The sequence below is a fragment of the Montipora foliosa genome, chromosome 1 (genome assembly GCF_036669935.1).
Source record: "Montipora foliosa isolate CH-2021 chromosome 1, ASM3666993v2, whole genome shotgun sequence".
In the NCBI taxonomy this organism is placed as follows: domain Eukaryota; kingdom Metazoa; phylum Cnidaria; class Anthozoa; order Scleractinia; family Acroporidae; genus Montipora; species Montipora foliosa.
Window position 1 is genome coordinate 31,248,981 of NC_090869.1, and position 15,000 is coordinate 31,263,980.

A 15,000-nucleotide genomic window follows, 5' to 3' on the forward strand; every position below is an offset into this window, starting at 1 on the left:
TTCCAAAACTTAAACCGTTCGACGAAAGTATATTTCCGAGGACTATAGTAATCATCAAATTGCGTCACACCGCATCAATCTTTTTCTTATCCTCTTCCCGCTCAAATTCAAAGGTGTTTAACGCCTCAAGACCATCCTCCCCGATACAATGGAGCAGAAGAGCAGCTTGGATTTCTTCATCCTTCCGATCAGTTTCGGTTGCCTTCACGTCGTTTACCGCTGCCACCATATCATGATTATTGACTAAAGGAACACAGCACGTACAAATATGGTGCTTGACGCTACAACTAACCGCCAATAAATCACGTGAAGCTATGATCCTCGCAGTTATGAACGCAATTTTTGCAATTGCGTAAAGAAGCCTAAAAAATTCAGGACCTCAACGGGGTTTGAACCCGTGACCTCGCGATACCGGTGCGACGCTCTAACCAACTGAGCTATGAAGCAACTGACGTTGGGAGCTGGTCATTTTACCGAAAGTATATGTCGCAATGGAAACACCTGGAACAAAACTTTTTATTCCGAAGGGATTTGAATGGGTTCACTGACATTGATTTAGCCCGCCGATTTGGTCTATTCACACTGAAACGTCAATTTAGTTTTGAAGTGATTTAATTTACCAGGCCTTAAATTTGTGTCTTTTATCTACTGTACGGGCTAACAAGGTTTTAAACAATTTTGAAAATTATAGTTAAAACCCTTTTTTACAATGACTGCAAAAATTCTCGCGCGCTCATTGGCTAATTTTTATTGTCAGTAAGCGGACAGACACATAAATTATAATGCGGACGCGATATTGCTCGCGTCAGATTGAAGTTTCTAGCATTTTGGTCTCGCTTTCTTCTCGTGTTTTGACTTAATTTTGAGCCCTCTGCCTTTTTGTTATTGTAAAAAACAAATTGATGTCAGTTTTTTCATGCGTCTGTCCTGTTATTGACAATGAATTTCGTCATAACATTGTCAAAGTAGTCTGCGAATCCACTCGGCTATCGCCTCGTGGATCCACAGCTACTTTGACAATGTTTTGACGCAATTCATGATCAATAACAGGACAGACGCATGAAAAACTGACATCAATTTGTTAAATAGACTTAGATGGCTGACGAAAGCGCTAAACGAGAGAGCCGCAGGGCCCAAACAATTTATTGCTTTCCTCAGAGAGTCAGGGGAGGAAAACTTTCAAGATAATTTCAAAATACAGAAGGAAAACACTTTTCAGGATAGGAATATTCAATTTTCCAGGGTTTCTAGGCTTTTTCGACAAGTGCATGTTTGCATAGTTTTTTGTTGTAGCGGGAAGAAATTTGACTGAAGTGAGGTTAGATTGAAATCATTTTGGTTATGTAGCTGAGCCAGTTTGGTGGGCCAGTTGTGAACACACCATTACTAAAAAGCAAGTAAGCCACGAAGCCCCTTGAAATGAGTCGATGTCAACTTTCAAGAGACATTGTTATTTAAAAGGATTGAAACTACAACAATTTATCACATAACAGCAATGTTATGGTACCATGTAAAACACCAGTCATGGCTAAACAAGATCCAGTCATCTTTGTGACGTAACAAGTTACCATGGCAACGGGAAAGCCTTGCAAAAACACCCTATATTTTGGCTTTAGTTGCTCATATCTGACAAAGAACTTGGTGACCCCAATGTTATATTGCACAACGGTGATCAGCAGGCCAGGATAAAACTCTCTACAAAGTTTAAGAAAATTCTGTTGAGCGGATTCAGAGCTACCTTAAATTTTCAATTATTTAAGGTGGCTCTGAATCTGCTAAACAGAATTTTTTTAAACTTTGCAAAAAGTTTTATTATGGCATGCTAATTACATTTTAGAAATAAAAAATGGAGGCCACCTAGTTCGTTTTTGAGATACGAGCAGCTAAAGCCAAAATATGGGATGTTTTTGCGGGGGTTTCCTGTTGCCATGGTAACTTTTTACGCCCCAGAAATGACCGAATCTTTTTCAGCAAAAATTGGTGTTTGATATGGTACCATAACATTGCTGTTAAGTGGTAAAGTGTTGTAGTGACAATCCTTCTAATAAGAGCGTTTCTTTCAAGTGTTGAAACTGGTTTGAGCCACCTTAACGGCCAGCACAAAAATTGGTACTTCCGGATATAGTTACCTCCTTACGAGGCCTTTATCATTCCCTTTCAATAACGTATAAACCCATCGGTGGTTTTATCTAAGGTTGATGGTGGTTTTACCTTCCCTTCCCTCCAATGATAAATTGAAAGTTCTTGTAGTCAAACAGGACAAGTTCTTCCGTATCGCCATCTTGCAAGTTGTAGCTTAGAGGCGTTCCCATATTCTGCGTATCATTGGTTCTCATCCATAAACAGACCGTCAGTGCAGTGAGCTCTGGCATTCCATGCATGATGACATAATCCTCAATTCCTCTGTGTGGGAATAGCAGAGTGTAATCGTTTTCTTGTGAGGATGTACACACGCCTAAACCCAAGACAGGTTGAGAAAGTAGAAACTGAAGGTGAGTTATCTAGGACATGATAAACAAATCAATCAATCAATCAATCAATCAATCAATCAATCAATCAATCAATCAATTAAATAACTAAGTACATTATTAATCAATAGTATTTCCTAGAAAACAATCTCATAACTCAATTCAAACGGTCAATTTTTTCTCCTACTGCCTCCTCTGTTTATGTAAGGTCAGTTTTTCTTTTTTGAATTTTGCCCTCCATTGTATATTTCTGCCATCAATTGCTGAAAAATTCCCACCATTCAAAACCAGTCTGTTTCTTCGAGTGCAGCGTACAACATGCCTTTCATTTTTTTTTTAATCGGAGAAGCGAGCCGAGGATGGCCCTGCTAATATCCTCTGCTTGCTCACGGTAGAGGGGATCGAATTGATGAGTATCGTCTTAGCTGCAGGTGCTATGGTGTAATCTGTTTCTAATAACGGTAACCTTGTGTCTCCGATTCCGGAATTAACAAAAACTATATAATCTGTTGCGTATTAATCCAATTCGATCTCAAGAATGGTTCCCAGCTGCTACTGGGTGCTTTTGAGGAGTTCAAATTTTGACGGCCAAACAGGGCCCCAGTCTTTGCTTTTAATTAACAATTACACCCTTCGCCCGCAAGGGCTACGGGTCAATAGCCCACCCAGCGAAGCCGAATGGGCTTTTGACCCGTGGCCCTTGAGGGCGAGGGGGCTAATTGTTTTAGTATCACCCAATTTGTCGGAAAGAAAAGGCAACTATAAAGTTAGCAAATGCAAGTTGAAGAAATTTTTATTTGCGAACAAAACGAAAGAAAGCGTCACACTTTTCGCTACTCGAGGACTATTACTAATAGTCCTCTAGAAGCGTAGCCAATCAAAACGCAGGATTTGCATTAGTCCACTAATTGGATGATACTAATACACGATAGCTTACATGATACATTTGTTAATAGAGCGTTTTCATGTGACGTCACGGCGGCCATATTGGTGTTCCCAAACAATGGAACAGCAGCCATGTTTTTGTCCACAACTAATCCTCCGGGAATTGAGCTCTATTATCATGCAAACGTTTTCTTTTGTTTCGGTGGAAAAACAAGGTTACTGATCACGTGAGTGAAAACACTATATTTCGACCAAAATTGGTGTCCCAAGAGAGTATCAGACCGGGCGATGGTGTCGGTTTGTACTAAAGCAAACGTTTCCGGATTCGAGACCAAACCTGAACGTTTTGGGGTTTTTGCAGACAGAATATTCCTTCAGTGAAGAAACTTCCCATTCTGAATCGAATGTGAAAACGTTCAAGCCCGTTTACATGAAGAAAAGATGTCCCCTGCAATTATAAGAGGGCCATTCTTTTAGTCCAGTTAACTCTGGGCCGAGCGTTTACAGGCCTAAAATGCTGCAAAGAGCAGCAACGAATAACCGAGTCAAGAGCTGGCCGCTTAGAACTGACAAAAACTCAGTGTGACTATACGAAATCGAGATCTCCCGGAGATGGCTCGCGAGAGAGCACCCAGCCAACTTTTTGTTTCTCGTATAAACGTTTCTCCGCGTTTTAATAAGAAATGTAGGAAAAGTTGATCCTCTCCGAAAATACCGGGGGATCTTTTAAGCCGGAAGACCTTTTTCTTCCTGCTGAGGGAGCTTTTCAATCAGAATCAATCAGAATTCATCCGAGCGGTTTCATATGAAAAATAGTTGGTTTTTGGAGATTGGTTTAACTCCTTTTATTCTGATATCAGCAGAAACGTTCTGAGATATTACCGTGATGCAACTGGAATCTTGTCAGTAATTTTTGTTAGTAGAATAAAGACTTTCCATGCTTGATTTCTCGTGAGATATAGGCAAACATAACGCAACCTCGGTTTATGAATTGTTTAAAGTTGTGTAAAGTTTGTAAACAGTGCTCTTACTAATCCCGGATTATACCTCACTGATCCGAATGCTTTGTTTAACACGAATCCGATAAAATTAATGTAAACCGTTGCGTTCTACGAGCGTTATCAAACCTCACGTTCTTCGCAGTTATGTCCTTCGAGCCCTGCAGCACATAGGCAACGGTATCCTCGGTCTGTAAAACCGGTTTGACAGGTTCCTTTGTTTTTGCAAGGGTTGCGCACACAAGCATTCTGAAATAGCAAAGTCAAATAAATTATCATCTAAAACTTCTAATAACGAAAGGTTTTAAAAAACATTTCAGAATTAGTCTCGCGTAGACATAAGTGACAGGAACTCGCTGCAAACTCATCCTTGACAGCTCTATTTTGACTCGATTCAATTAGCATGCGCCAACTGAACATTACGAAAATGTGGATTCTTGTGGGACCTTTAACAAGCTTACCTTTTACAGTTGTATGATGACTTGTTAGGGCCTTATCTTATCTTATCTCCAATGGGAGGAATTTCTCAATTTTTGATTTACTGTGAAAAGTGCGTAGTACTTGGAACTTCTTTTTGATACCGTGAATTAACATCCGTATAGTTTGTAGTTTGTTGCTTTTGAACGAGTCCAGTACAGAAGTACATGCATTAGCTATGCATTATGTAGTTAAATGCGATATGATAGCGATTTTGAAATGTGCAAAAATTGCCAAAATCGTGATTCTTGTCGGGAACTTGTATCATTCATCTTTTCAGCTTTTAAGAATTTGGCGTTTTTGCGGCGAATTCGCAAAATTTTCGCAAAATCACAAACATCGCGAGTCCTAGTTGGCGACTTGTCTTCTTTTCACCTTTTACGATTTTTACCAAAAATTGCAATCTTTTTAGCTGCGTGCAAACCTGGACATAAGTGGAAAAAGCACGTTAAAACGGTTAAAAGGTGAAGCTGTACCGAACAAGTAGTTTTTACCTCAGCCCCGCAGTATTTGTACGCTGGGTTCAATTTCAGGTTATCCGTGTGATCTTCATAAGTTGAATTGTTCAATTCACATTGGTGGCTTTCAGGTTCACCTGCCTCCATTTGGAAATTATAACTGACACAATCCGGCTCTAAGTAGCAAAGCATCTGGCATAAGGCTTCGCTTTTGACATCAGTGACTCGTATAAGGTGATTTATCAGACGTTGTCCACTGAATGCTTCATCAGAATCAAATACTAATTCACGACATTGGTCTGAAAGGAAATGAAAAAGTAAACGGCACACACAGGCTTTCTAACGTTGGCGTCAAAGGGACATACATTTTCTCCACTCTTTCTTTTTACTTGCGACTTACTTGCTACTTAGCTGCAACTTACTTGCTACTTAGCTTGGTTAGCCCTAACCCTAAGTCGTCAAAAAGTAACAAGTAGCAGCTAAATCGCAAGAAAGTAGCAAGTAGCAGCTAAGTAGCAAGTAAGTCGCAAGTAGAAAAAAAAGAAAGATTAGAGAAAACGTATGTCCCTTTGAAGCCACCGTACTTTCTGTGGGAATCATGTTATTAATTACTTTCCTAGGGTGCGTTTTTTTGGGAAAATCCGAAAACGGATTCTTGAATCCAAAAACGGGTTTTGCGTTTTTTTGGAAAAATCCAAAAACGGATCATGAATCTTAAGTATCCACACTCGAGGAGGATACTTCGGATGAAATCTAAATCCGGATTTTTGAGATTCATCGTTTTAGCGTTTTTTGGGGAAAGGATTTGAAAAAAATGTTTTTGACAAGCGGTTTTCCATGCAAAAATGATACGCAACAGCTATCGTACGTGACAGTTTAGCCCAAATATTTTTCTCGCGCCACTTTTACCGTGCGATCGAAGACATGAATACGGTAGGTCGAAAATAGTTAGGTTTCCTTCAAATTTCACACCAGAAATTACACTAAAAGTTTCTTGACAGCAATAATATTGTTAGCACCTTTCCTACAGCGAAAACAGCATGTTTTTCGTCATTTCTTTTTATTGAAGGTTTTTTTTTTCTGGTGGCATTTTCATTTAAGAATTAAGCCAAAAGAAACTTAACCGCTATTTTTTCTTGTTTTTAAAATTTGCACGCAACTCTGGGTTTGTTTGTTTGCGTTGTCATGAAAAATAATCCTTTTTCGGATTGTTCGTCTTTTTGACGCTGAAAATCCTTTGATTCCGTTTGAAAACGCAGGTACGTTAATTAACAATAATCTTGCTTGGAAGTTTTGCAGTTTGAACAAAGTCGGCCATTAGGGAAGTGAACCACGTCAAATTAAAAAAAACAACAAACCAGCAAGTTTTTAATCTGCAGCCGGTAATGTAGCCTCAGGGCTTTTTTTCTTGAAGCACAACAACCCGTCACTCCTAGTACACTACTTCTACTGAACGGTCAACCGAGAACACGGGAGACGGCACCCTGCATGTTTGTCAAAACTAAAGAAAAAGCCTTTCGGTGATGGACTAGACCGCAATTTTCTACAGGTAAAATTATAAAGAAAATCGTAAACCTTACATTGTGCCATAAAACGAGAAAGAAAGGGAATAAAAGTTAACAAACTTTGTTAAAAAGAATGCTATATTGTCCCCGTTTGGTTTGTCATGTGCGGCTGGAATATAATACTGATTCTAATACCACCAAAGTCATCTTACCTTGATGAGAATCGCAGAAGCTTCCAAGACGTATAAGTTGCGAGAACACAAGGAACAAAACGCTGAAAGCGTCTGTGGAAAACATTTAATTCAGGTTTTTAATAACATACGCAGAGTTGGAGAAAGCTCGATCTTCTGAATAAAGAGCAAGTCTTTGTTTTAATGCATCAATAAATTAATAAGGGTCGTGGTATTGCTCGCCCAATCTAAACCAATCAACATTTGTTAGTCCATCTGCGGTATCGCAACAATTACGAGTTATTTACATAAAATAATTGCAAGGGCACCCCAGGACCTCCCTGGCTACGCCCCTGGAGCCCACCCGCTCTGTGTGTGTGTGTGCAACTTAGCGCCAAAAAAACCAAGACCACTTTAGATATGCTCCTCGTGACCTGTTATTCGGAATGAAGATTCAGGAAACATCTCTCTCCACACAACATTTTTTGCAATGCATGAGTTGGTGCTTAATATGCGTCGGTTAGCTCATTGCTTCAGATCACGTCAATGGAAACACGCTGTGTAAATAGTTGGACCTACGTAAAACACAGTGAAATGATTCAGTAAAGAAACTGTACTCAAAGGGTTCTCCAGATCCGGTTGATAAACGCATTGAATCCAGTATTTGAAGACCAATGTGGTGGGGTTCGAGCTGGGAAGCAAGAACAGTAGTTAAGTATTTCGAATTCCAAAAACAAATTTATCAGGAAGACACTGGGAATTATATTTTTAATTTATGTTGAAGTCCTCACTGAAATACAAATTTTAAAGATGAAAAGTTGCCATACGAGGTATCAGTGCGAGCATAAAGTGTCCATATGACCAATAGGGGTATTCAGACGGGGACGGCAATCCCAAGTGACCTGTTCTCTCTTTTTAAGAAAAGATTACTAAAAAATATGAGGCACGGTGGCCTCAGGGTTAGTGCAATCGACTGCGGATCGAGTGGTCCGGGTTCGGGTCCTGGCCAGGGACATTGTGTTGCGTTCTTGGGCAAGACACTTTACTCTCACGGTGCATCTCTCCATCCAGGTGTATAAATGGGTACCGGTGAAGTTAATGCTGGGGGTAACCCTGCGATGGACAGGCATCCCATCCAGGGGGGGAGTAGAAATACTCCTAGTGGCTTTATACTACAGAACCGGAGATAAGCGCGGGCCTGATGGGCCTTCTAGGCTTGTAACAGACTTTAACTTTACTATAAAAATGTGGGAAACACCACTGGCCTGGCACGCGAAATGTTCTCTTCCGGTTGCCGTCCGCGTCTAAAAAACGCGCGTACTTAAGCTCCCTATTTTTTCCAGTTCCACGCGCCCCTCGACGACTTGTTTTCATTTTTCTAAACTGAATTTGGGTGTACGTCAATCAAATGTTAAGTTTCCATGACGAATTCGACTGCCGCATTTGATTGACGTCCATCCAAATTTAGTTTGAAAAAAAAAAAAAAAACCAATCCGTTGAGAGGCGGGTGCGACTGATAACCGCCGTAATGTAAATTTATTTTTTCATAAAAAAAGTTTGAAATTTCGCCTTGCGCCACGCCTTACTCGACTGACCTGGCGCTAAGGCCTGAGGTCTGATATCAAAATAAGCACTTTCCTCCTTTTTATCGGCGAAAGAGGTGCGAGTGTCATTTCGTATTAATGTGCCCGATGGGTTTATTGTCCGTAATTAAATGTATAGGAATGAATAAATGTGTCCTAAGGCTTAACCCAGGCTTTCACTCTTGGTCAGTTGTAAAAAGAATCTAAGAGGAAAATTCAAAATTGCTTCTGACAGGTTGAACTTCGTCAAAAGGGTGGTTGTGTATTCCCAAGATGGGAAACGGCTCGTAATAACAAAATAAGAATTTGGTAGGTAATAAGACAAAAAATACATCGTTGGCCATAAAACGTCAGCGCAGTGAACTGAACTACGTTTACCCTTTAATTCGCAGGTTGTCTTTCATGTCTTTTCGTATTTAATTAAAGTTGAAACCTTCAAACTGGTTAACAAGTGGGTAGCGGAATTACTTTTAACGAGCCTCGCAAATGAGACTTAAAGTGGGCCCAAGGGATCACATCGCCGAGCCCTATAGAACACGACTTAGACATCCGCTGTATCTCTTCCTCGTCTTTGACGTGATCCCAGATATTGACACCTGTCATTTCACCGATGAAGCACTGATTGGCGTCAAAGGATCCCCCAAATCTGTCTTGCTCCTGGCCCAGTACCAGAGCTCCGTCAGTGCGAATCACATGCCCTGTAAAAAACGGAGAATGGCTTCTCAGAGAAATAAACTTGGACTGTACTTTCAAATATTGTCATTAGACACTTGTTTGTTCAATGATGTTAGAAGGTGTGATGTGCATCACACTGAGTTGACGTAATTTTGTAATACCGTCATATGACATGTTCAGGCATAGTGTTTCCAAACAAATTTCTTCGAAATTTGTTTTATAAAAGGAAAACTGATTTTAAAACCACTTGTCTTCACTTTCAAATTTCGTGGGCGCGGTTATCTTGAATAATTGTGACGTGTTACGGTTGCCCTATCGTCCTGACACAGAGAACTTTTGTCTAATAACAACAGGGCAACTGTAACACGCTACAATTATTCAAGATAGCGGCGCCCGCGAAATTTGAAAACAAAAGTAGGCCATCCTAAAAATTTATTTCGGATGGAAACGCTTACTTTGAAAAAAAATTAACTGATTTGACTGTAAAGATTATTTTCCCTATTATTTAAAGTTATTTTTGTGTTAAAGTGGAGGTTCCCTTTAATAAGCTGGCTCCTTGGTTACGGGCAAAATGACAACTGGAAAACTGGAAAACAATCTTGGTAACCCCGGTTGGATGTTCTCCTTACCCACGAAGCTACAAAAATCCCTAGGGAGCTAGCTCGTTTATCTAGATTTTCAATGGACAATGTGCCCCGTTGGTATGCGAACTCTGCATGTTCTACATTTAAACAATAGAGTGTTTCTGTCGAGGAACTATCGGCTGATAGTTGCCCCGCGGAAATTTGATGTTCTTAAAACTAGCATATTTGCCCGAGAAGCGAAGCTTCGAGGGCAAATATGCTAGTTTTAACAACATCAAATTTCCAAGGGGTGACTATCAGACCGATAGTTCCGAGACATAAACACTCTATTGTCTTTATTGTTCACTACTAAATTTTCTTCCGCGCGCCAGCTCAAAAATCATGTTGAATTATTTTTAACTTTATTAGACGAAAGCCGTGTCAGCCAACGTAAAATTTGAAAAACAAAACAAACAAAAACCCTCTTAATACAATTTCGATTGTTTATTTTCCATAAGGCCGCTTGTTTACAGAGGTATTTTTAGCGGACGACTACTATCCATCCGGGTATTTTCCTCGGACGGGGCACTATGGGCTGATAGTGTCTCTCCGCGGACGAACACCATCGCGTCACGTGATCAATTTAAACCAATAAGAATCGGAGAAAATTTAGTGGTGAACTATAATACACCATAGTTCATATAGAGGAACTGGTTATGAAACCCCGAAAGCTTTAAAAGCGAGAACAGTACGGAACCATTAAGTGACATTAAATTGCGCTTTTAATTTCAAATCTCCGAAGTTTTGCCTGCGTTTTCACCTTTTTCCCGACTTTTTTAGGAATGCCGCTGACCCCTACCTACCTTGGGTGTCTTGAAAAGAGAGAGCTCTAAGAGCCCAAGATTCAAAAACGAAGAAATTAACGCCTCAATTTGGCTAACCCTAGGTGTAACTAGGCCTGAAGTTGGGTTTTAAGCCTAGGGTTAGCCAAGTGAGGGTTTTGGGTTACTTTCTTCGTTTTCGAGTCTTAGGGTCTTAAGGGTCTTTGTTTTCAAGACACCCAGGTAGTTGGGGTCGGCAGCCTTCTGAAAAAAGTCGAGAAAAAAGTCTGGAAAAAGGTCAGGAAAAAAATGGGGAAAAAAGTCGGGAAAAACGCGAGGACGCAGGAAAAAGGTTGAGGGAAAAAGTCAGAACGCGGGCAGAACTTCGGAGGACATTGAAAATTAATAGCGTAATTTTGTGGCACTTAATGGGGTCCGTAGAACAGTAACATCGCGCTTCATGTTAACTTGACCGTGATGAAGCATAATCTTTTGCCCTTGATTCACAACTGGGTTCTGAATAAATTAATCGAAACTATTGATTGTCTGTCTTGAACATACAACAACAACTGTTAAAAATCCCAACTGGCTAGTTGACTATTTACAAGTGCAGCTGAGAAGTTGAGCCAGGGACGACCAGGAACAAGTTCAACCAGGGCTCAGAACGTGCTTGAACCCGGGATCTCCAAATCTCAAGGCAAGCGCTAACTACTGGGCCGCACTGACTCTATAACCTGCATCTATGGTTGCATGTGAAAATTAGTGGCACATGATATTGTAGAGCCCGCAGACCAGCGGGAAACATTGTCCTTTCATAACCAAGATAACCGTGCGTAGTTTCCCAGGAGTTCTAGTAGGTCAATGGGAAAAGCATCCCACTGCTGTTACTGAGGTCGTAAGTTCAAATCCTCCCTAGGATTTTAATTTTTTCAGTTGCCCTTTCGCCCGTGGCGAAGTAACCAGCCTATCCTCTTTCCCACGAGCGAACCACACTGTACTACACTAAACATCTATAGTGGCGTAAGGGCGACGTCGTTAATTTTCGTTGATTCAACTCGAAACGTTAGTGGCCAGAAAGCTGGCGCTATCATGGTTTGAGAAGTAACATGTCAAAAAGGAGTGCGAGTGTTTCATCAGGGGTTCCAAACACCGAGAAACAGATGAGTGCTCTTAATGTCTCGAGGTGTTTGGAACCCCTGATGAAGCACAAAGCACGAGTTTTTGACATGACTTCTCAACCTTGTATGAGCACGTGGAGTGTAATGTGATGATCTTTTGTTTTATCAGACAAGTGATAGGTATTTATGAAGGAAATGATATTCAATATTTGGGTGAGTTTAAAAGGTAGAACGTTTGAATAAATTTACATAATAGGTCGTGATGGCGAGCAAATCAGAATCACGTCGTTTTCGCCTGCCAAAATCGTCTTCCCAAGAAAGTGATTCGGTTAACGTAACAAGGCCATTCAAGTTTCAACTAAAGATACAAATAATAGACCTTTTCAGCTTGTACATTTTGTTTTCCCAATACAGGTCACGTGATAATACTCAGGAGGTTTGGTCCTTTGTTTTGTTCATTAAAAAGAGTGCATGCAGACTTATTCATGCTTGCTTGCACTCTTTTTAATGAACAAAACAAAGGACCAAACCTTCTGAGTATTATCACATGACCTGTATTGGGAAAACAAAACGTACAAGCTGAAAAGGTCTATTGGGCTGTTAACATTTTTGCCCAATGGCTGAGGTTAAGAGAGGTACAAGCGCCGGTTTTAGATTGCGGTGGAGTTTTCAAAGACTACGAACTACACAAGGTTCAAGTCTTGCATGCAGACATTGCTAAAACGGATGCTCTTTCGCTGAACTACTGCGTGTCCAAATTCGTTTTAATCCTCTGGACGCTACCGCGAAAGTTCTATGTTAAATGTTTGGAAAATTTTAAATGTATTGTGTTCGGGTGGTTTCTTTATTTGTTTTTTCCCTCGAAGGTTTATTAGCATAGGGGTTTATTAAAATTCAAGTGTCTTGATCAGTGTTTTGACTAGTTTTTTAACTAACTCGGGCGTTTCTTGATCTGTAGTTTCATTGGGTATCAAGATACATGCACCTGACCAAAATGGGGCACTCCGATTGGCTAAAAGCCTTATGAATTATTAATGCCTTTTGAGAAACAAATGGAAATCTTTTATGCAAGATAAACCGAGTGAATACATGTTGTATTAAAACCAATACGTTATCCGAATATTTAGGAATTTTTGAACGTACTAAAATGTTTACCTTCTTTAAACTCCCCATCCTTTTCCTTCTTGCCATCTTTATAGAGTCTCCAATAACCGTCGCTGTTATCCCACGTTACACAGATGTGATGCCACAACCCATCGTTTGCAGCTACATTGGTTCGCCTGGAATGACAAAACCTGAAGAGTTACATCTTGTACCCCATAGACCAAATCGGCCAACTCAATGTTGTGCCCAATTCAAATCTCCCGGGGTTAAGATTCTTCGTGTATTGTATTTGCATTATAATGTAGCATCCACATTTAAACGATATGGACATCACGTTTAATGACTAACAGAACACAGCACATACAAGTATGGCCGCTCCCAACTACAACGAACCGCCAACAAGTCATGTGACCGGAAGTATATGTCACACCTTCCCACCGAGGCTAACTGGTGATTACATAGGGGAATGAGTACCTAAGCCAGTAACAGAAACGGATAAACCAATAAATGCGACCTCAACTTCTGTTGCCCTCATCACTCTCCATTAACGAAGTAGACTCGGGTTGTTTGAGAAAGTGTTTCCTTTTCCTTCGCAAGGAGGTTCCTGACTCAGTATCGAGGAGTGAGCCATATATCAGTGACAACCGCAGGAACCCAGGATCTATTCTCTCGCACTCTGACATTTCCCGCTGGCTCTAGACCCTTTAACCGCCTCGCATGATGGCGATCAAAATAAGATTTTTTTCCGTTGCTGAGCAGCCACTAGCTTTTCACGTGCATTCTTTGGTCGGAGCAGTTCCGCCGTGATTAGCAATTGGCACTTCAGAGGCCGACCGTTTGGCATCTGCGAGGGAGAGAGAGACCAATTCCAGCAACGGGGGTATTGCGATACTCCATCCAAGCAACATAGGGATCTTCCGCTTTCCTCAATGGTTGCTTGATTGTACCAATTGTTCTCTCACTCATACCATTGGACTGCGGGTAACCAGGACTGGAGGTTATCAGCTGGTACCTCCACGATGAAGCAAAATTTTGCAGCTCACGGCTTGCAAACGGCATATTATCCACCAACAATTCATCTTGGACCCCATGTCTGGCAAAGATGGAATTTAAATTAACCACGACAGAGGAAGACGTCGTATACGAAAGTAGGCTGACTTGAGGAAATTTGGAGTAGTAATCTACGACACACAGGTAATTCTATCCTCTAAATTCGAGAATATCAGCTCCTAGCTTTTGACAGGGTCTTCCAGGAACTTGACTTGATTTACTTCATTGTTAATTTCAGTTTACAGTGTCCCCAATTAGCGCTCCAGCGCGAGAACGACTAGACACTTAAATAAAGTTCCTTTCCTTTCCTTTCATGGGAAAAGAGGCTCCTTTTCATTGTTTCTTCGCCCCTCTGCACACTTGCTGCAGCGGGTGATTGTATCCTAGGACTGTGAGACCCTCTGCCTCTAGGGACGAACCGCCTCAGGAACTCTTCTCCTCCCTGATGGCCACCCGGACTGTGTTTGTTGCTGTAACACGATGAGACAATTATCTGTAGTGGTTGCTTCTTCCATCAGGGATTTAGAGGCCACACTAAGGTCCAAGTTGTTAACAAGACTGTGCATCAGACTGGAGGTCTTCATAGATTGACTCCTGTGACAGATACGCTCTGGATAAGGCATCTGGAACTGGAATTTTGGGGCCAGGACGGTATGAAATGTCGAAGGAATATCTCTGAAGTCTGAGAAGCATTCGCTGAAGCCTGCGGCATACTTGATTAAGATTTTTCTTTGTGACCGATTCTAGTGGTTTGTCACCTGTCACGATCTTCACTGGCTGGCTATAGACGTACTGATGAAACTTATCGCTGGCAAAAAACTATTGCCATCAGCTCTTTCTCGATCTGAGCATATGGTTCTGCTCAGAAGCTGTTAACGAACGTGACCCGAAAGCCGCTGAGTGACCCTCTTGAAGTAAATAGGCACCCAACCCATCTTTGAAGCATCAGTCTTAATAATTTCTTTGCCTACATCGAAAAGCTTTAGAACAGGTGCACAGATCAATAAGGCTTTAATGTCTTTAAAGGCTTTTTCCTGTGCAGGTAACCAGTGCCCTTCAGTATTACTCTTCGTAGGATGCGAAGGGGCTCCGATACTGCGTACAGGCTGGAAACAAACTCTCCGA

The 15,000-nt window shown here is 41.1% G+C and overlaps 2 protein-coding genes across 2 annotated transcripts in view; both read right to left on the reverse strand.

The window, feature by feature from the left end:
- LOC137976980 (C-reactive protein-like) overlaps window positions 1–7,140 on the reverse strand; it is a 15,609-nt gene extending 8,469 nt beyond the window's left edge. The window contains exons 1-4 of the mRNA XM_068824294.1: window positions 7,004–7,140; window positions 5,323–5,585; window positions 4,486–4,600; window positions 2,212–2,455 (exon numbers count right to left, since the gene is read on the reverse strand). Coding sequence (XP_068680395.1) covers window positions 2,212–2,455; window positions 4,486–4,600; window positions 5,323–5,585; window positions 7,004–7,088 — 707 coding nt within the window. The 5' untranslated portion in view covers window positions 7,089–7,140. The remainder of the gene's footprint in view (window positions 1–2,211; window positions 2,456–4,485; window positions 4,601–5,322; window positions 5,586–7,003) is intronic.
- Window positions 7,141–8,106: 966 nt separating this feature from the next.
- The window catches only part of LOC137976990 (sushi, von Willebrand factor type A, EGF and pentraxin domain-containing protein 1-like), a 17,103-nt gene continuing 10,209 nt past the window's right edge, over window positions 8,107–15,000 (reverse strand). Inside the window, exons 5-6 of the mRNA XM_068824299.1 lie at window positions 12,877–13,001; window positions 8,107–9,242 (exon numbers count right to left, since the gene is read on the reverse strand). Of these exons, the coding sequence (XP_068680400.1) occupies window positions 8,989–9,242; window positions 12,877–13,001 (379 nt within the window). The 3' untranslated portion in view covers window positions 8,107–8,988. The remainder of the gene's footprint in view (window positions 9,243–12,876; window positions 13,002–15,000) is intronic.